The sequence below is a fragment of the Columba livia genome, chromosome 2, assembly GCF_036013475.1.
Source record: "Columba livia isolate bColLiv1 breed racing homer chromosome 2, bColLiv1.pat.W.v2, whole genome shotgun sequence".
In the NCBI taxonomy this organism is placed as follows: domain Eukaryota; kingdom Metazoa; phylum Chordata; class Aves; order Columbiformes; family Columbidae; genus Columba; species Columba livia.
Window position 1 is genome coordinate 849895 of NC_088603.1, and position 19122 is coordinate 869016.

The 19122-nt window shown below is 63.5% G+C and overlaps 3 protein-coding genes across 12 annotated transcripts; 1 reads left to right on the forward strand and 2 right to left on the reverse strand.

Moving 5' to 3' along the window:
* Positions 1–918: 918 nt before the first annotated feature.
* On the reverse strand, positions 919–6878 carry LOC135578767 (zinc finger protein 777-like). The gene is made up of 5 exons (XM_065054981.1): positions 6767–6878; positions 6233–6586; positions 4072–4192; positions 3018–3140; positions 919–2428 (listed from the first exon to the last, which is right to left on the reverse strand). The coding sequence occupies exons 1-5, from the start codon at positions 6788–6790 to the stop codon at positions 1380–1382; spliced, it is 1671 nt and encodes a 556-aa protein (XP_064911053.1). The 5' UTR covers positions 6791–6878; the 3' UTR covers positions 919–1379.
* Positions 6879–7142: 264 nt separating this feature from the next.
* Positions 7143–12417, reverse strand: LOC102085296 (zinc finger protein 783-like). Of its 6 annotated transcripts, none has more exons than XM_065054983.1 (6): positions 12242–12417; positions 11414–11540; positions 10117–10230; positions 9706–9918; positions 9475–9609; positions 7143–8953 (listed from the first exon to the last, which is right to left on the reverse strand). In XM_065054983.1, the coding sequence occupies exons 1-6, from the start codon at positions 12341–12343 to the stop codon at positions 7476–7478; spliced, it is 2169 nt and encodes a 722-aa protein (XP_064911055.1). In that variant the 5' UTR covers positions 12344–12417; the 3' UTR covers positions 7143–7475. The 6 variants fall into 6 exon arrangements, with proteins under 6 accessions (XP_064911055.1, XP_064911054.1, XP_064911056.1 ...); XM_065054982.1 differs by having other exon boundaries at positions 7143–8956; positions 12242–12416; XM_065054984.1 differs by having other exon boundaries at positions 7143–8956; positions 9706–9831; positions 12242–12414.
* A 30-nt stretch (positions 12418–12447) lies between these two features.
* LOC102085116 (zinc finger protein 777-like) lies at positions 12448–19052 on the forward strand. Of its 5 annotated transcripts, none has more exons than XM_065055001.1 (7): positions 12448–12720; positions 12919–13372; positions 13955–14081; positions 14634–14735; positions 14926–15036; positions 15168–15260; positions 16530–19052. In XM_065055001.1, exons 2-7 carry the CDS (start codon positions 13004–13006, stop codon positions 17501–17503), a joined length of 1776 nt encoding a protein of 591 aa, XP_064911073.1. In that variant the 5' UTR covers positions 12448–12720; positions 12919–13003; the 3' UTR covers positions 17504–19052. The 5 variants fall into 5 exon arrangements, with proteins under 5 accessions (XP_064911073.1, XP_064911074.1, XP_064911071.1 ...); XM_065055002.1 differs by lacking the exon at positions 12448–12720 and adding an exon at positions 12722–12758; XM_065054999.1 differs by lacking the exon at positions 12448–12720 and having other exon boundaries at positions 12747–13372; positions 16530–16695; positions 16774–19052.
* The last annotated feature ends 70 nt before the right edge of the window (positions 19053–19122 follow it).

A 19122-nucleotide genomic window follows, 5' to 3' on the forward strand; every position in this document is an offset into this window, starting at 1 on the left:
GGTGCCCCCAGAGCATCTCCCGGGATCGTCACCCACTTATCCCAGGGATGTCACCATCAGCCCCAGGCCAAAGGGAGAGGATGCGAGCAATGCCTGCACCATGGGGTGTCACCCCCTGCACCCTGGGGTGTCACCACCTGTGCCCTGGGGTGTCACCGCCTGCAGGTGCTGCCCCCAGGGAGCCCCAGGGCCGGGAGGTTCCACTGGGGAACTCGAGCTGCTGGTCCCCATGGAGCAGCGCTGGGTGCTCCCTTGTGGGGATGAACAGCGGGCACAGGGGCTGAGCCCTGGGGACACCCCAACCCTGGGGACACCCTGACCCTGCGGCCTCGTGCTGCCCCACGCCAGCCCGGCCCCACCACGGCGGTTTCCACGCAGGGGCCGTGGTCAGGAAGGTCGAGCCCTCCGCAGAGGGGAGGATGAGCGGCCAAAGAACCAGGGGGAGTCTGCAGCAGGGGACGGGCGACCCTGGCCGCCGCGGGCGGGGTGCGGGCAGAGGCACGGGCAGAGGCACAGGCAGTTACCGGCAGGGTGCAAGCAGGAGGCGGGTATCCCATTGTCCCACCTCAGCGCTGCCAGGGGGTCGCACAGGGCCCAGATCCCGCAGCCTGAGTGGCGGCTCCACGTTCTCGGGGGCAGTTTGCATTCCTCCCGTCATGGTCCTGACCACAGCCACCCCAACCTTCTCCTCCCCGGGACAAGGGACGGGCTCTTCCCGCGCAGAGCAGGGGGCCCTGAGCTGCCGCAGCCCACGGGCAGCAGCGGGTGACAGTGGGGACCGTGGCGTGCCGAGCGGGAGCTGCACGCCCCCCGCACCCACCGGAAAGCCGTTTGCTATGATTTACAAGGCCGCGCACCCAGGTCCCCTTTGTCAGACGGAGCCTGCGCCCCCGCAGACACCCCAGAGCACACGGAGACCGCGTCAGCCCAGTCCTTTATCCGAGTGCCCTCCCAGCTCATCCAACGCCCCCGGCTGCCCCCCAGCCACCGCCGATGCCCCACGTCACCTCCACGCTGGCACTGTCAATAACCCTGAGTTCAACCGCCCCGCCGTACCCGGCACCACCGCTCCTCGGCCGATTCCCCGTCCACGGGGCAGCGGCACCGCCGGCCCAGCCCCAGACTCCAGATCTCCGCTGCCTCTTGGGCCGGTCTCTTCACCCCTGCGCGTTTCCCTGCCCACGCAGCACATCAGCGTCCCTCCATCCTGCTCCTCCCGGAGCCCCGGGCGGCGCGGAGCCCCGCGGCGCTGCCACGAGCCCTGTGGTGGTGCCACGAGCCCCGCAGCGGTCGTGACACCAGCTGCCTGGCGTGTCCCGGTGTCACAGGCTGCTGCGCCTCTGCGGAGAAACGCTGTCCCCTCCCTCCTCTGGCCCTCGCTACGGGTTATCCTGGGTCAAAGCCTTGCAGGGGCTGGTGTCCTGGTTGTGGCTCGGCAAGCTGACGGCAGGAGAGCTGGCAACGGCGTGGACCTTCTGGTGGTGGTTCAGAGACTGCCGGTGCCGGAAGCTCTTGCTGCAGCCGCTGCACTGGAAGGGGCGCTGCTGGGTGTGCCGGCGCTGGTGCTCCTCCAGCGAGGCTTTCTGCGGGAAGCTCTCGGCGCACTCGATGCAGCGGTAGAGCCGCTCGCCGGCGGCGCTGGCCCGCGCGGGCCGGCCGGCCCAGCCGCCGCGCAGCTGCCCGCCGTGGATGCGCTGGTGCTTCTGGAGATGGTGCTTCTGGATGAAGCCCTTGCCGCAGGCGGGGCAGCGGTAGGGCCGCTCCCCGGTGTGGATGCGGTAGTGCTTGTTGAGGTTGGACTTCTCGTTGAAGCTCTTCCCGCAGGCCGGGCACTGGAAGGGCCGCTCGCCCGTGTGCAGGCGCTGGTGCCGCAGCAGCGCGGCGTGGTGCGCCAGGCTCTTCCCACACGCCGTGCAGATGAAGGAGCCGTTGCTCTTCCTCGCCTGGCTCTGCTGCCGCGCCAGCAGGTTGCGCTTCAGCCGGACGCTCTTCCAGCCCGGCGGGGGCGCGCGGGGCTCGGCCCCCACGGCGCAGGGACGATGCTGCTCCTCCGAGCCGGGCTGAAACGACGCCACCTCCGCGGGGGCGTCTTCTCGCGGGGGCGTCCCCTGGGGCAGCACGAACGGCTGGTCGGTCCCCACGCCCAGCACTTGCTCTGTGGGGAAGGGCAAGGCCGGGACGGGATGAGCTTCCAGCGGCACCACCACGGGCTTAAACTCAGGCTGGGCAGCCGTGTGTTTGCAGAACTCCCCGAAGGCCTCTCCTGCTGCCTTCTGCTCGTCCAGGGCAGCGCGGCCGTCCCAGGGCACCGGCTGCTCCTGGCTCGGCGGAGCCTCCTCCGGCCTCCCCGAGGGCGCCTGCGGCAGAGCCAGGAGCTCAGATCCCTCCTCCTGCGGCTGCGGCTCTTCCGTCTTGATCACGATCTCACCTGCGGACACACGGCGGCTCATTCCCGGCAAGGGAAACCCGCCCGTGCCCGCAGGCCCAGAGCGGGCGCTGAGCCGCCCCCGCGGCGCCGTGCCGGCATGAACCGGCAAACGCGCCGCTGGAAAGCGAACAAGAAGGTTTCACCAAGAGCAAAGCGGGAGAAGGACACGTGGGCTGGAGGGCGTGTTGGCACCTGCTGTGGGTTATCTGGGTATCTTAGACCCTGGGGACACCCGATGGACTGACAACGCAACACTCATAAAGAATGCGAAACGGGAAACTTGCAGGCAAAGCGGAAGCTGCAGAGCGCCCTGTCCTGGAAGGAACTTTGTCACGAAAGGTGGGTGAATCTGGGAAAAAGGATCAAAGCAAAACCTTCCAGGAGCAGAGGGAGCGCGTCTGCAGGCGCACGGCCGCAGAGCCGCCCTCGCGCTGAGCCGTGCCCCGGCTCTCCCTCTCGCCCACTCTCTTTGGCAAGGGGGTTCTTCTAGGCTTCAAGGTTTGGTCTCCAGCCCCTCGCTTGGCGGGCACGCCCGGCACAGACCCGGCCCAGCCCGGCGTTAGTGGCTCTCGGCCCCCCCGGCACTCACCGTCACCGAGCTGCCCCGGCACCGCTCCCGTCTCCAGCAGCCCGTGCGTCCCGGCACCCGGATCCTCCCCGTCCCCGTCCCCGGGCGGCAGCAGAGCAGGCTTGGAGCCGCTGTCCCCGGGCCCTGGGAAGGAGGAGGCAGCGGTTCGAGGTGACTCTGGGGACCAGCACCCGGTGCCCTCGCTAAGGGGCCGCGGTCACACAGCGGGAGCTGGGGGTGCCCGGAGGGCTCCTGGGACCCCAGAGCAGCGGTCAGGTTCTCCAGGACCATCAGAGCAAGTAAACTGGTGGCAGCCAAACCAGGGAATTACTGCAGTGACCCCAGGAAGAAGCGAGCACCGGGCATTCAGCATCCTTTAACATTTTGGGGCTGTTCAGCCTGGAGAACAGGAGCTGAGGGGAGATCTTATCACTGCAACTGCCGGAAAGGAGGCCGGAGCATGGAGGGGGTTGGTCTCTTCTCCCAAGTAACAAGTGATGGGACAAGAGGAAACGGCCCCAAGTTGCTCCAGGGGAGGTTGAGGTTGGATCTGGGGAACAATTTCTTCCCCAAAGGGCTGTGGGGCATTGAACAGGCTGCCCAGGGCAGTGCAGGAGTCACCAGCCCTGGAGGGCTGGACAGACGGACATGAGGTTCTCAGGACATGGGGCAGTGCTGGGGTGGGTTATGGTTGGACCCGATGATCCTGAGGGGCTTTTCCAACCAAAATGGTTCTGTGATTCTATGATTTCAGGCAAAAACACTGGTGCTAAAATTTACGTCTGCCAGTAGGAAATCCCTGCAGGGCGGTGTATGTACAGCCCGTGTCCTGGTGAAACACGGTGCAGGAAAGCAGGCTGCAGGACACAGCGTGAGCGTGGCACCCGAATCCCCCCCCGGCACTGTCCCAACCCACGGGGAACGTTCTCTGCCCCGCAGACGCTGAGTGCGGGTCCGCAGCAATGCCCACGCCTCCCGCAGCCCCCTCCACCTGCTCCCACACACGCAGCGCCCGTAAACCGGACCCAGCCGCGGCACGATACCGTCTGACACGGGAACACAGAGCAGCCCTTACCAAGCGAGACCTCGTAACTGCCCTTCACCTCCACCTGGTAGAGCTCCTTGTGCCGGCTGTCCGAGCTGCCCCACGCCTGCTCCGGCAGGCCGGCCGCGTCGCCCTCGCACGCCGCTGGCACCTGAAACGCAGCAGGGACCACCGTGGCGCTTCCCCTCCTCATCCATCCCCCGGCCCCACCGCGCTGCGGGGCCACACAGCCCAGAGCGCCGACGGAACGGAGTCGCGGCCCGGAGTCAGGGACAATTTCAGAACGGCCCAGTGAGGCTCAGTTGTTTGGCACACACACAGCCGGACAGGTTTGCAAGCACCTCTGGTTCCCTGGACCGGCAGCCAGCTGAGCAGTAACCCCCTCACGCAGGAGCAGGACGGGTGGGGAGGCACCGTCCCACTGGTGAGGTGACCAGTGGCACCCAGCAAGGCTGGAAATGCTCGGGGTGCGTGTTCTGCTCCTCCTTTCACTGGGGACGGAAAGCGGGAGCTCTCTGGCTGCTGCCTCATGTGCCGGCTCTCCAGGCACAGCACCCGAGGGGCCTGTCCCCGTGGCCCTGTGCAGCTCCCGAGAGCCAGCGCCACGTCCCACTGGCCACGGTGCACATCTCCGTTACCTTGGGCATGTCCCCGTTAGCTGGGGTTCATCCGCATGACATCGAGCTTGTCCCCATTCATCTCTACGGGTGTGTCCCCGTTATCTTGGGCACATCCCTGGTAGCCGGAGCTTTTCCCCATCACCCCGGGCACATCCCCAGCAGCTGGGGCACGTCCTCGTTAGCTGGAGCTGATCTCTATTACCCGGAGTACAGCCCTGTGAGCTGAGGCTTGCTGCAATTACCTTGGGCACACCCCTGTTACCGTGGGCACATTCCTATCAGCTGGGGCTTGTCCCTGCTTTTCACCATGTGCACGTCCTCGTTAGCTGGGGCTTGTCCCCATTTGTCACCATGGCATGTCCCCATCACCCAGGGCTCATCCCTGTCACCTTGGGCACATTCCCATTAGCTGGAGCTTGTCCGTATTTGTCACCGTGGGCACATCCCTATTACCCAGGGCTCATGAGTGTTACCTTGGGCATGTCCCCCTTTGCTGGGGCTTGACCCTGTTACTTTAGGCACATTCCCATTAGCTGGGGCCTGTCCCCATTTGTCACCATGGACTCATTCCCATTCCCCAGGGCCCATCCCCGTTACCTTGGGCTCATCCCAGTTACCTTGGGCTTGTCCCTGTTACCTTGGGCACATTCCCATTAGCTGGGGCTTGTCCCCATTTGTCACCATGGGCTCATCCCCGTTACCTTGGGCACATTCCTGTTAGCTCAGGCTTGTCCCCATTTGTCCCCACGGGCACATCCCCATTACCCAGGGTTCATCCACATTACCTTGTGCTTGTCCCCCTTTGCTGGGGCTCATCCCCGTTACTTTGGGCACATTCCCGTTAGCTGGGGCTTGTCCCCATTTGTCACCACGGGCTCACCCCGCTCCCCAGGCTCGCCCCGATACCTTGTGCCCATCCCAGTTACCTTGGGCTTGTCCCCGTTACTTTGGGCACATTCCCGTTAGCTGGGGCTTGTCCCCATTCGTCACCACGGACTCACCCCGCTCCCCAGGCTTGCCCCGTTACCTTGTGCCCATCCCAGTTACCTTGGGCTTGTCCCCGTTACTTTGGGCACATTCCCATTAGCTCAGGCTTGTCCCTATGGGCATGTCCGCATGACCCAGGGCTCATCCCCGTTACCTTGGGCTCATCCCAGCTACCTTGGGCTTGTCCCTGTTATCTTGGGCACATTCCCATTAGCTGGGGCTTGTCCTCATTTGTCACCATGGGCTCGTCCCCGTTACCTTGGGCACATTCCTGTTAGCTCAGGCTTGTCCCCATTTGTCCCCATGGGCACATCCCCATTACCCAGGGTTCATCCACATTACCTTGTGCTTGTCCCCCTTTGCTGGGGCTCATCCCCGTTACTTTGGGCACATTCCCGTTAGCTGGGGCTTGTCCCCATTTGTCACCACGGACTCACCCCGCTCCCCAGGCTCGCCCCGTTACCTTGTGCCCATCCCAGTTACCTTGGGCTTGTCCCCGTTACTTTGGGCACATTCCCGTTAGCTGGGGCTTGTGCCCATTTGTCACCACGGACTCACCCCGCTCCCCAGGCTCGCCCCGTTACCTTGTGCCCATCCCCGGTGCCGGGCCCCCAGCAGCCGCGGTGCTGGAGCTGCCGCTCGACGGTGTCCAGGCGGCGCGCGTTGTCCTGCAGCAGCGCGGCCAGCGCTGCCCAGCGCCGCTCCAGCCGGCTGCCGAACTCCAGCACCGCCTTCTCCAGCCCCGACACCTTCTGCTCGGCCGTCTCCGCTCTGCCCTCCAGGCTCAGCAGCCTCAGGGCCTGCGACTCCACCTTCCTCTCCACCGCCTGCACCGCGGCCACCACGGTCCACAGCGAGATCTCGGTGGCCGCGGGCGCCTTGTCCCCGTCGGGGCCGTGCGGGAGCGGCTGCCAGGGCTCGGGCGCCCACTCGGGCTCCTGCCGCGGGGGGAGAGGGGCGGTGAGGGCCGGGCAGCCCGGCCCGGGGGCCCATCCCGGCGGAGCGGGGCCCGGCGCGGCGCCGCGGGCGCTCCGGTTCGCCCCGCCCGGTGCCCGCGGTGCCGGTGAGCGCGGGGGGGGTGAGGGGAGGGGGACCCGCCGCCCCCCGCCCCCCGGTACCTGAGCGGGGGCCCAGCGGGACATGGCCGCGCGCGCCGCCGCCGCCGCCTCCCGCCGCACCGCCCCCTGCCGGCCCGCCCGCCGCACCGCCCCGCGCCCGCCCCGCCCCGGAGCCCCCGGGACCCTCCGGCCCCGTTCCGGTCCCCATCCCGGGACAGTGGCTCCTGCCCGGGACACCGTCCGAGCCCCCCCCACCCCGTCCCCTCCAGCCTCACTCCCCCTGCAGGCAGACCCCCCCAGCGTTCCCGGTAGCCCCTGTACAGCGGTACGGTACTGTACTGTACTGCACCCCCCAGCGCAGGCTGCTGCTCCACCCCGCACAGAAAGTGCCCCCCGCGCGAGCCGAAGGAAGCCACGTTCAGCCACGGGAAGCATCTTGACTTCTACAGCATCTATTGGCGCTCTCCAGAATAAGGACGAGTCCTCCGTCACAGCAGCACCCGGTTCCGCTCCGGCTGTCCCCCCGACCAGGACCCGGGAACAAAGAGTGACCCCCACTGCGAGGGTGTGCACGGGAGGGCCGGGTGTCACCAGCCCCATGGCAGGGCAGGGGGATCGGGGTAGCCCTGCCCGTGCTCCAGCTTTCACCTGACCCACTGGGGACCGTGGTCATGGAGAAGGTCCAACAGCACCCCCCTGTCCCCGGGATGCCACCTCCCGCCTTCCCCCCACTCTGCCGCAGTTCCCGCTCCCCCTGTCCTGTCTGTGCCTAAACGAGAGCGGCCGGCACGGGCGGCTTGTCCTCGCGGGGGTACAGCCTCTGCTGCCGCACGTGTGTCCTCTGGTGCACGTTGAGATGGTAGCGCCGCTTGAACGTCTTCTGGCAGACGCCGCACTGGTAGGGCCGCTCGCCCGTGTGCGTCCAGTGGTGCCGCACGAAGTCCGAGGCCCACGTGAAGCTCCTGTTGCAGCAGGGACAGAGGATGCGGTGGCGCTTGGTGTGGCGCCGCTGGTGCAGGATCAGAAAGCTCTGGCTGGAGAAGTTCTCCATGCATTCGTTGCACGTGTACATCATTTTCCCCGGGGACAGCGGGTACCTGCTGGGGCTGGGCTTCTCCCAGGCCGTGCCGTGGTCCGTGCCGGGGTCGTGGGGCTGGCGGTCAGGGCACGGGCCCTGGCTGGAGCTCTCCTCCGCCTCCGAGAGCTGGCAGAACCCCTCGGCCGCCCGCACCCGCAGGTGACACCGGATTTTCGCCTTGGACATGAAGCTCTGGTCGCAGTGCACGCAGATGTAGGGCGGCCAGTTGCTGTGGCTCCGCTGGTGGATGGTGAGGTTGATCTTCAGCAGGAAGTTTTTCTGGCACACGGGGCAGGAGTAGCATTTCTCCCGGGTGGAGTTTCGCTGGCAGGCGGCGGGCCGGCCCACGCAGGAACCGTGCACCGGCTCTGCCGGGGACTCCACGGGCTCTGCCGAGGACTCCACGGGCTCCCGTGGTGACTTCATGGGTTCCCCTGGGGACTCCACGGGCTCTGCCGAGGACTCCACGGGCTCTTTTGGTGACTTCATGGGTTCCCCTGGGCACTCCATGGGCTCTGCCGAGGACTCCACGGGCTCTTTTGGTGACTTCATGGGTTCCCCTGGGGACTCCATGGGTTCTGCCGGGGACTCTGTAAGCTTTTCCAAGGACTCCATGGGTTCTCTCAGGGACTCCATGGCCTTTCCAGGGGACTCCACGGGCTCTTCCAAGGACTCCACGGGTTCTCCTGGGCATTCCACTGGCTCTGCCGGGGACTCCACAGGCACTCCCAGGGCCTCCACAGGCTCTGCCGTGGATTCCGTGGGCTCTCCTGGGGACTCAACAGGCTCTACCGGGGACTCCACGGGCTCTTCCAGGGACTCCACGGGCTCTCCTGGGCACCCTGTGTGCTCTGCTGTGGACTCCACGGACGGTCCCAGGGACTCCACAGGCTCTTCAAAGGACTCCACGGGCTCCCCTGGGGACTCCAGAGGCTGTCCCGGGGAGGTGACCGTGCAGCTGGGCTCTGCCTGTGCCATTGCTCTGCAGGCATCTGGTATCACCTCCTTACGCAGCTCTTTGGGAACATCTGCCACCAGAGCCTCATCATCATCCCCTGAATCTTTCACAGCCTCCTCTTCCAGACCTTTCGAGGGTGTTTCAGGCACTGCCGCCTTCTCCGCAGCAATCTCCTCCCGCGGTACCTCCACTGGGATCCCCACCTCAGCACCTGCTGGGAATTTTTCAGAACCCAAACATCACTCTTCCACATGGTTTTGAGGTCAAGGCATAAACAGCAAGGGGCTTTCCTCCCGTGTCCCCCCTCACGTCCCGCACCCTCCTCAGCCAGCACAAATCCCAGCCCCGCTCTCCTCTTGTAGCTCAATGTCTTCACACTTGGCTGCTACAGCTCATCCCTGCGGACACCCCAAGGACGGCTTGAGATGACAAATGTCACCCATGTGGGATGGAAGGAGTCTAACGGACACATTTGGGCTCGTTCTTTGAAGCCGATCAATGGGTGGGCCGGTTCACACCACGCCATGCCTCATCCTTCACAGCTTCAAAGCTGGCAGCAGGATTTACCACCAGAACACCTTCTCGGTCCATCTGAATCGTGTAAAACCCTGTCCTGAATGCCCCAGGCCCTGAGAGAGCCCTGTGCAAACCTCCTGCTGCTCTGTGAGCAAGCTGGCACTCCTCTAGGCTGCCAGCCCTGCCAAGAAGGGACGAAGGGCCCTGTCCCCGTACCTGCTGCTGGGGGAGGCGATGAAGACGAGTTCAGATTCACCGCTTCACGATAACATGTGGAGAGAGGGCAGGAGGGCGACGGGATGGGCTGGCTGAGATCTGCCGGGACAGCGGCGGCTTCGCGAGGGACGTGTGCTGCGAAGAAAAGACGAGCGAGGATGATGCTGGGTGAGAACCAACCAGGCAGAGGCCCAGGATCTCTCACGTCAGCTCGATCTTCCAGCCACTCACGTGTGCCGCAGTTCGCTGTGACCGCCAGGCTCCTGCTTCTCTCCGGGTCCCTACAGCTCCCCTCACAAGGCTCCTTTGTCATCTCCAGCAGGACATCGTGGCGCGTGCAGCGTGGCCGGCCTGGCTCTGGGGAGGAGCAGCCAGCTGGGAGCTCAGCGCTGCAAGCGCAGGGGTGTGCGTCCCCGCTCCCAGGCGCACAGGGCAGCAGCGTCTCTGCAGCACAGCACTCAGCAGCTGCGGGCTCAGGGGAGGCTTTCCAGGCTACCGATGTGTCCCTGCACACGCCCCCTGTGTCCTCCCCTCACACAGACTGTCCACAGCCATCGAGGAGACACCTCGGCCCCTGTGGCTCAAGGCAGGGACCTCGGTCATCCCAGGGTCCCGGCACAGAAGAAACCCAGTGTCACGCACCTTTGGGCGGCTCTGGGGACACGCCGGCTCCCTCCAGGTCCAGCTCCACTGGCGCACACGGCTCTTCTCCTCTCTCGATCCGAGACAAGAGTTCAGGCTTGGACAGGGCACAGTCTGCTCAAGAACAAGACAGACATCAGAGGTGAGACGCACCGGGGTCTTTGCGGCTGCACCCACAGCCTGTCAACACGGAGCCAGTCCCGGCTCTGCAAAACTCCATCTCCAGCCGGGGCAGCGTCAGTGCCGGCACACGGGGAGTTACGGCTGCAGCAGGGACCGGCAGGCAGCGTTTATGGGGGAGCATGAAAAGCCCCCTCCGGTATGTCTGACAACCCCCCCAGCAACACCTGCAAGAAAACCCATCCCTGCTCCACGTGGGGAAATCCCCGCTACAGAAACCCCCAGTTCTCCCAGAAAGTCACCCTGCAGGAAGGAGAATACCCTGAAGCACAGGAGGAGAATTGTAAGGCTCCCGACCGAACGCCGGCACGGGTGACTCTCCCTGCAGCCCCCCTGCCTGCCTCACCACCCGTGCCTGCTCCAGACCACCCCATATCGTATCGGTGCTGCCGCTGCCCAGCAGCCCGCAGCGCAGGGCGAGGATGAGCGGCTGCTTCACCCCACAGCGACAAGAGTCACGGCCACAAGCTCCCTGCCCTGCCCTGGGATCACGCTGGCGCTTCTGCTCCTCGGGCTGCGCTTGCATGGGAGTCCACAGCAAGAGGGAAGTCCAGGCTCCTTCTCCATCATCTGAGCACCAGAAAGGATTAATTACGGGCACGAGGCCCTGGCTGGGCTGAGCAGGGTGTCAGAGAATCATTTAGGATGGAAAAGACTTTCAAGATCGTTGAGTCCAAATGGATTTTGGCAAGTTCATTTCTAGCTGGGAGGGCCACGCATTTGAAAATCCAGCCAGCGGCACCCCAAATGCTGCCCCACAAGACTTCCCCCCACACTGTGACCAGCATCGCTCCCCCGCCCAGGACAAACGGACAGCACGTCCACCGCGCTGGCGCGGAACCACACGAGGATCCAGACAGACATGGCAGAGGGAATTTCTGTGAGGACAAACCAGGGAGCTCGTTGTACCTGTTCTCCACAAGGAGAAGACACTGAGCATTTACTCCCCGCTCCTTTGTATACCTGCCAACCTCCGCCCACCGCCAGAGCGGGCAGGGAATTGAGCGGATCACTTGAGGGCTGGAGATCCCAGTGAAACGCAAAGAAGCAGGAAAGCAACCCCGAGAGGTCCCCAGGCAGCGACAGCGGCTGCCAAACCGGCACAAACGGAGCGTACACACGGACACCAGCGACGCGTAGTTGTCCTCCATCACCGTCCTGTACAGGTCCTTCTGCTCGTCGTCCAGGCTCGCCCACTCCTCGGCGCTGAACTGCACCGCCACGTCCTCGAACGTCACCGGCACCTGGGGACACAGCGCCGGGCTGCGGGAGGGGCAGCTCCCCCCAAACAGCCCCCGGCCCCTCAGACAGCACCCCAAACAGCAGCTCCCCAAAGCCCCTGTAAGGAGCTCCACATGCTCGCTCCCAGAGCCCTCAAAGCCACCTCACCCCCCCAGCTGCCCCCCAAACAGCTCCCAGCCCCACAACCGACCCCATGGTCACTCTGAGCCACCTCAAGCTCCCAACAGCCCCTCAGCGGCCCCACAGACTCACCCCCACTCGTGCTCAGCCCTACAATGGCCCTACAAGTGACCCCCGCGCCCACTTCCTGCCCACATTGCCCCCTACAAGCCCCTAAGCGTCCCCGTGGAGCATTAGAAGACCCCAGTCCCCCCTCAACCCCACAACGGCCCCATAAGTGACCCCCGGACCCAACTCAGTCCCCCATCGCCCCCTACAAGCCCCTAAGTGGCCCCGTGGATCATTAGAAGCCCCCAGTGCCCCCTCAGCCCTACAATGGCGCCCCCAGGCTCACCCCCAGCCCCTCTCAGCCCCACAACGGCCCCACAAGTGACCCCCGGACCCACTTCAATGCCCCATCGCCCCCCACAGCCCCCTACGTGGCCCATGAGCAGCCCCAGTCCCCCCTCAGCCCCACAATGGCGCCCCCAGGCTCACCCCCAGTCCCCCTCAGCCCCACAACGACCCCCAGCCCGGTCCGTACCGCCGGCAGCCGCAGCGCCCAGGGCGGCCCGGCCCGCAGCGCCGCCTCCACCCGCTCCAGCCGCTGCTCCAGCTCCTCGAGGCGGGCGTGCAGCTCCGCCATGGCCCCGGCCGGGCGGGCAGGGCCGGCCGCCCCCGGGCAGCCGCCGCCACCGCCCCCGGGCCGCCCTCCCGCCGCCCCCGCGGGCCCCGCCCCCGCCCGCAGCGCCTCCTGCCGGCCGGGCGGCGCCACGCACCGCTCCGGTGCCGCCACACGCGATGGGGCCGGCGGCCGCCGCCCGGTGTCGCCCCGGAGCGGGCTCTTCCCGGTGGGGCAAACGCCGCGGCGGGGGACGTCGGGGGGTTTTCACCCAGCTGGCTGCCCCCTCAAAGCAACCGCTTCTCGGTGATTGACAGCTGTCAGTCACTCCCGCGGCGCTGCGGGCCGCCGGGGGGGCGCTGTGGCGAGCGGCGGCGGGAGGGGCGCCCCCTGGTGGCAAGGTGAGGCCGCGGCAGCGGGGCGGCTCCGGTACAGCGCGGTAGGTCCGGAGCGGCGGGGAGGGGGGTCGGGCCCGGCGGCCGCGCACGGGAGGGAAGAGCCGAGCCCGGTGCGCCGGGGCTGATGTGCGGGGAAGGGCCGGGCCCGGTGTCCCGCGGCGGGGACGGGGCGCTCCTGACCCGGCTCTCCCCTTCCCGCAGCAGCGAGCGGCCCCGGCGGGTCCCGGTTCCGCGGCCCCGCGGGTGCCCTGCGCTCCGGTTCTCCCTGCCGGGCAGCGCGGCGGGAATGGAGCCCCCGCAGCCGCCGAGCTGGTCCTTCCCCGCCGCTCCCGGGAAAGCCCCGCGGCCGCTCGGTGCCGGCATCCCGCTGTGGCCCGTGGTGGCCGCCGTGCGGGCGGTGGAGCGCAGCGTGGGCGCCCACGCCGCGCGGCTGCGGAGCCTGGAGCGCCGGGCGGGGAGCGCCGAGGAGAAATACCGCGAGTGCAGGAAAACCCTGGTGGAATTCGGGAGCCAGCTGGAGAGCAAGCTGGCCGTGCTGGGCACCCTCGTCCAGGGGTACGGGCTGCTCCAGCAGCGCCTGGAGAACATGGAGAACCTGCTGAAGAACAAGCATTTCTGGATCCTGCAGTTGCCCCCCGGGGGTGAGGTCCCCAAGGTAACAAATGGGTCATTCAGGGCGCTGGAGGGGACGGACACAGCAGGGAAGCGGGTGGCCAGGGCCGCTTGGCTCCCCCGAGCTCCAACACGCTCGGTCTTCACCCGGCAACCATCTCCCGTGAGGCCTGAAATGCTGCGTGAACCCCGCGGGAGCAGCGTGGCTTGTAACCACCCATCCCCTGCCTTGCGTCAGCATCGAGCAATCGCTCTATACGTTTAGATTCCTCTTTATCTCACTGTAAAAGGACAGACTGTGGAGTTTTAACGATAAACTCTCTGTTCTTCCCCACACCGAGGTCCACAAACTGCCTACCTGATGGGATCAGGCTAGGAAAGAACATCGTGGAATTCACAGTGGGTTCTCAGAGAATTAGGAAAGCCCTTTAAACTGAAGATCCGAGTCGTTACCCTCTTTGTGTCACAAGAATGTTCCAAGGCAGGAATTTTTCTCTCCTTTCGGTACTTGATGTGTGGTAGCAATAATAAACGGGATTTTCCCGCAGCTGGTGAATAGAGAAATGAGGATTCGTCTCTCCAGGTTACAGACCGGGTGCCGAGGGTGTCCCTCTTGCGCTTGCAGGTCCAGGTGATGTTCGACAGCGGCACGGCTGACGTTTCTGCTCTGGAGCGGGAGGATCTGGAGGAATGGCAGAGGGAGCCGCGCAAAAACGTGCTGAGAGGCGAAAACGAACCTCTCGTCTCTCTGGGTAAGGATCGCTTTTCATCGCAGGCATCAGTACCGCCGAACTAGCTCTGTTTCGGGGACTTTTCCCCATACCTGGGAAGCTGAAACGGAGAAATCAACTTAACAGCGGAGTCAATGATACTGTTAAGCAGTATTCTTTGTTCTATCAGTGCTGGAGAGCACTGGGGATCATCCTCCATGCTAAGAAATAATTGATGATGTTAGTTATAATTGTTTAGTTTCTTACTTACAATCCATCTATTAATTATTAGTTAAATATAAACTAGGCACTCTGCTTCTAAACAATATGTTACTGAATCTTCTGTCTCTTGTCACACGCCTAAAACTTGGAAAAACACCCCCTTATTTTGCAGGTGGTCAGAAAGCGCTGATCATGTCAATTGGTTAATGGTGGGTATGTCTTTTGTAACTTAATCACGGTGTACATGAATGTAGCAGCTTCTCTTCACCACCGTCTCCCGGAGGGGTCTGGCTGATGGAGCTGGTTTGGGGAGCGCAGCTTACCCCCCACGGACACAGCAGCAGGGAAACCTTTGTGTCTGTCCCTCAACAGATTACGCACTCTCCAAACCTGACCTCCTGTCCCGGCTTCCGAGCGGAGAAACGCCCTGCGACGAGGTGACCTCGAGAGGGGTTCCAGCAGAACCAAGCGCAGGCAAGAGAGGAATCACAGCTCTGTGCTCAGGCGCGATGCTGGCGCGGCGGTGTCACCAGCCAGGGGTTGTCACAGGGTGATAGCCCTGGCTCGCTATGGGGGAGACTCCTCAGGTCTCGGGAGGAGCAGGGCCAGGGGGAGTAACAGTGTTAGAAAAATGTGTAACGGGTGGGATCTTTCTCATTGGCAGAGTCTCTGCTGTTCGGACTCAGTGCGACCAGCCAGGACAGCAGAGGGGGAGCGCAGCGCCCCACGGGACAGGATCGCCTGGAGGGAACCGCACTGGCTGCACCCGCACCCGGTGAGCGCTGCTCTGCGCAGGCGGACGGACACACGGACGGGGAGGACACACCGTGGCGCGGTGGGCACGGCGAGGTGAGACCCCCCGGTGCTGAGAGAGCCCGTAGAGATGTTTCCTCTTTCCCCTGGCAGAGTACGGCGTTCCAGAGCCCAGCTTTGCGGGCGTTGTGAAACAAGAGGAGTGCGGAGCCACGGAGGACGCGGAGTTTACCGAGCTCCGCGTGGGTGAGTTCTGAGCGATCCCGCGGTGTGCTGTGCGGCTGGAGACGCGGGCAGTCCTGGGAGCGTAGAACCATAGAATGTCCTGAGCTGGAGGGACCCACACGACCATGGAGTCCAACTGCTGTCCCCCCGTGTGTCTGAGGACGGTGTCCAGTCTCTTGAACACTGTCAGGTTGGGCTGTGACACCTCCCTGGGGAGCCTGTTCAGTGTCCAGCACCTCTGGGGAAGAACCTTTTCCTCATGTCCCACTGACCCCCTGGCACATCTCCTGCCGTTCCCTGGGTTCTGTCACTGTCACAGAGCAGAGCTCAGCCTGCCCCTCCTGCTCCTGCTGAGGAACCTGCAGCCCATGAGCTCTGCGCTCAGTCTGCTCTGCTCCAGCTGAGCAAACCAGGGACTGCAGCCGCTGCTCACACGGCTTCCCCTCCAAACCTTCACCAGCTTCGCAGCCTCCTCTGGACACTCTTCTAGCAGTTTATTATCTTTTTCATAGTGTGGCGCCCAGAACTGCCCGTGGTGCTCCAGGTGCGGCCACACGTGTCCTGCTGTGGGACAGCGTGTGCCGAGGGGCGAGGAGAGCGGAGGGGAAGGAGCAAGAGCCACGTGGACGCTGGGAGAGTGGGCAGGAAGCATACGGACAGTTTTACTAGTAGGAGGATTAAAGTGCCAATTTCGATGGAATTTGCCCTGCCGTGCCTAAATTTTCGATGCTTTTTGTCCTGCTCCGTGTGTAACCTCTGCGTGTTGTCACCCTCACTGTCAGTCACTGCACAGCCCTAGTGAGCGGGCAGTGACAATGTCCAGACAGGAGACCGATCCCCGTTTGGATTTTGCCCTCACACTGCTGACAGCTTTCAAGATGGTTGTGTGTTGGCAGGTTCCACCCTTGGCCTTCGGTTGGTTTTCTAGCTGTGGGTCATTTTAAACCGAGATGTAGGTGTGCAGGTAGGAATGGGAGTCAAGAGAAAGTTTGAGACAGGTTTAGCATGAAGGAAAACAGACCGAGCTCAGGGGTGAAAAGCAATGAACTCTCAGAAGACGTACGGCCCCAGTGAGGACTGGAGGAGCCTTCCTCCCTCCATACACATTCTCGAGTCGAAACTGCCCAGTCCCCGTGCTTTTTCTGGAGTTGTCTCTCCGGGTCCCCCAGCTGGCTGTTGCCTCTGTAAGACGGGCCTGTTCAGTTTGGGGGCGGCGGGGGAAGGAGTGGGGGGCACTTCAGGAGCATCTCGTGTCTCACAAATGAACGTCCCCTTTGTTGTTCTTGGCAGTTCCAGCGGAGGAGGTGATGACGTTCAAAGTAGAGCAGCTGGACTCTGAGGAATGTCCCCAAAGCTCAGAGCCCCCCACGACTCTGTGCGGGGAGCCGGAGGAGCTGCTTTTCCGGGGTCCTGGTCCGTACGGCTCTCCCGCGCAGGGACACCAGAGCATGAGCAGGTTGGTGCCATCTGCTCCGGGAGAAGAGGGTCTTGGCGGAAACAACGCTGTCACGTTCTACGGGCAAAACTGTCCCAGCAGGAGACCCCGCTCGTGTGCCACGTGTGGGAAGGGCTGCTGTCTGCGGGAGATGCTGGCGGCCCACCAGGAGAGCCACGGCGCGCAGTGCGGCAGCGAGCACGCTGGAGACGAGGGGCTCCTCCATCAGCAGCACCCGTGGAGCCACGGGGTGGAGAGGACCTATGGGGAGGAGAGGACCTGCGTGGAGGAGAGGAGCTGCGTGGCCATGGAGAGGTTCAGGCAAAGCCAGAATGCAAAAGCCCACACCGGCATCCCTGCCGTGGACAAGGTGTACATCAATCCAAGGTGCGTGAGAAGCACCAACACCAACGGCAGCTACAAGGCAAGTCAGAGGAGCCACCCCCGGGGGAGGCCTTACAAGTGTGAGAAGTGTCAGGAGTGGTTCTACCAAAAGAAAACCCTCGTCATGCACCGGCGTGCGCACTCGGGCCGGAGCAGAGGGGTCCTCGGCTGCTCGTACTGCGGGAAGACCTTCAGCCACCCGTCCAACCTGGTGCGGCACCAGAGGATCCACACCGGGGAGAGGCCGTACCCGTGCGACGAGTGCCCAAAGCGCTTCACCCAGAAGCAGCACCTGCTCCAGCACGAGAAGATCCACCAGCGCGAGAGGAGCCGCGCGGGCGCGCAGGGCGCCGGGAAGGTGACGCTGCCCAGGCTGGGGGGACACGCAGCCCTGCAGCCCCTCGAGGAGGTGGGAGCGGAGAGAGCATCTGCTGCTCGGCCTTAAGGGCTTCCTGACAATTTATCCCAAAGATCCGAGCAAAGCAGGATTAGGCTCCACCCTGACACCACTGCCCTTTTGCTGTGGTGGTGATGGTGTGGCCACAGGACCTCATAGTGTCCCCAAAAACCCTCCAGAATGAGAGTTTCAGGCCTCTCCAAGTTTTGAGTCAGTTGTTTGAACTGGTCCCGCTGAGGTTGAGTTTTTGAAACTCTTCTTCCCTGGAGTTTCCCTGGCTGCTCCCTCCACAACGTTGCGCTGCCCTCAGTTTCTCGGACAAGTTCGAGCTGCACATTCAATTCCTGGCAACCAAATGCTTTTGCGGGGTGAGGGTTGCGCGGGTTGCCCCGTGGCCAGGGAGGGACGGCCGGTGGGTTCCCAGCTCTCTCCGTGCCTCGGCACAGGACAGGTGACATTTTCTCTGCTGTTTGTGCTCAGGAAGCTGCCTGGAGAAGACAGCTCCAGTTCCTTCTCCAGAGCCTGAAGTCGGACCTGGTTTGTGGTGAATGAAGATGATGCGGCCACGCTCTGCTCGGAGCCGTGACGCGCACTGGGCACGCTGCGCTGGAGGCTCTGGCTCCGTGCGGGATTTGCTGGGCTGTTTGTCACTTGTGAGCACACCCGGGGGAGGTGGCGTCACCCAGATCTCTGGTACCTGCAGCTGAGCCCCAGCGGAACTGGATGGGGACGCCGCTTGTAACGCAGAGGCGGGACACAGCTGTCCTGCCAGGCTGGGGTGAGCGCTGCGCTGACGTTCCGCTGACCCCTCTACACCAACGCTGCTTTTATTTGCGTTTCATTATCGCCTCCATCTCCCTCTGCTCCTGCTAGCCTGCGGAACAGATGATTTTTGCTTTTGGGGATCAGCTTTCGTCACATCCAAATCCATTAATAAAAATTGTGCAGCGTGTGAAATGCGTTTAGCGCATTGCCCAAGTACGAACCGCCGCTGCGGGGCTGGCGCTGCTGCACGGATTGGTTTCAAACCCGCTGCTCGTTCTCCCCATCACTAATTGGGCTTCAGAAAGCCTTGTGTCGCCTCCTGGTCCCCAGGGGTCTGCGAGGGGAGGCGCAGGGCGTTGGTTCTTCCCCAGAGATGCTCTGGCCGCCTGCAGCTCTTTCAGGCTCCAAAATCCTCCGGCCACCGACCGAGGTCCTGCAGGTTCATTGTCTGCCTGTCACCTGGTGTTCTGTCACCTCTGGGTGTTCGGTGGCCACTTGCTACCACAAAGCATTGACCATGGACCAGTTTTGTTCCCGTTTGAAGGAGAGTCCCTCGGCAGTTCACGGAGTGGAGCATTTGATACCCCAACAAGCAGTCTGGGTCTTGTCCAACAAGCAGGTGTGTTAATTAGTTCCCCAGAGGTTTCCCACTGAATCCAGTCAAACTGCTTGTTGATGTTTCACGCTTTTCTTACTCAGACTGTGAGCCTTCAGGGCAGGGAGCTTGTTTCTGTCTGTTTGTAAAACACCAGTTAAATTTGCAGCAGTAGATACTTCATTTTTGATAGCAATCACGTTAACCTTGAATGGATTAAAGCTGTGAGGTTCCAAATGCTTCTCTCTTTTTTTGTCTTTTTAAAGTCATTTTAGCTGCTGATCAATGGCAGTTTGTAGCGTGGTAC

Excerpts from the sequence above, each read along its gene's own strand:
- LOC102085116 (XM_065054998.1), top strand. The coding sequence starts at position 12,842 with ATGTGCGGGGAAGGGCCGGGCCCGGTGTCCCGCGGCGGGGACGGGGCG. Across the intron at positions 14,082-14,633 it reads CGAACCTCTCGTCTCTCTGG|ATTACGCACTCTCCAAACCT; the intron begins GTAAGGATCGCT and ends GTCCCTCAACAG. Across the intron at positions 14,736-14,925 it reads TCCAGCAGAACCAAGCGCAG|AGTCTCTGCTGTTCGGACTC; the intron begins GCAAGAGAGGAA and ends TCTCATTGGCAG.
- LOC102085296 (XM_065054982.1), bottom strand. The coding sequence starts at position 12,343 with ATGGCGGAGCTGCACGCCCGCCTCGAGGAGCTGGAGCAGCGGCTGGAG. Across the intron at positions 9,919-10,116 it reads GTCCCCAGAGCCGCCCAAAG|AGACGCTGCTGCCCTGTGCG; the intron begins GTGCGTGACACT and ends GCTGTGCTGCAG. Across the intron at positions 8,957-9,474 it reads ATCGCCTCCCCCAGCAGCAG|CAGGTGCTGAGGTGGGGATC; the intron begins GTACGGGGACAG and ends AAAAATTCCCAG.
- LOC135578767 (XM_065054981.1), bottom strand. The coding sequence starts at position 6,790 with ATGTCCCGCTGGGCCCCCGCTCAG. Across the intron at positions 6,587-6,766 it reads CCCGCTGGGCCCCCGCTCAG|GAGCCCGAGTGGGCGCCCGA; the intron begins GTACCGGGGGGC and ends CCCCCGCGGCAG. Across the intron at positions 3,141-4,071 it reads CAGTTACGAGGTCTCGCTTG|GGCCCGGGGACAGCGGCTCC; the intron begins GTAAGGGCTGCT and ends CCTCCTTCCCAG.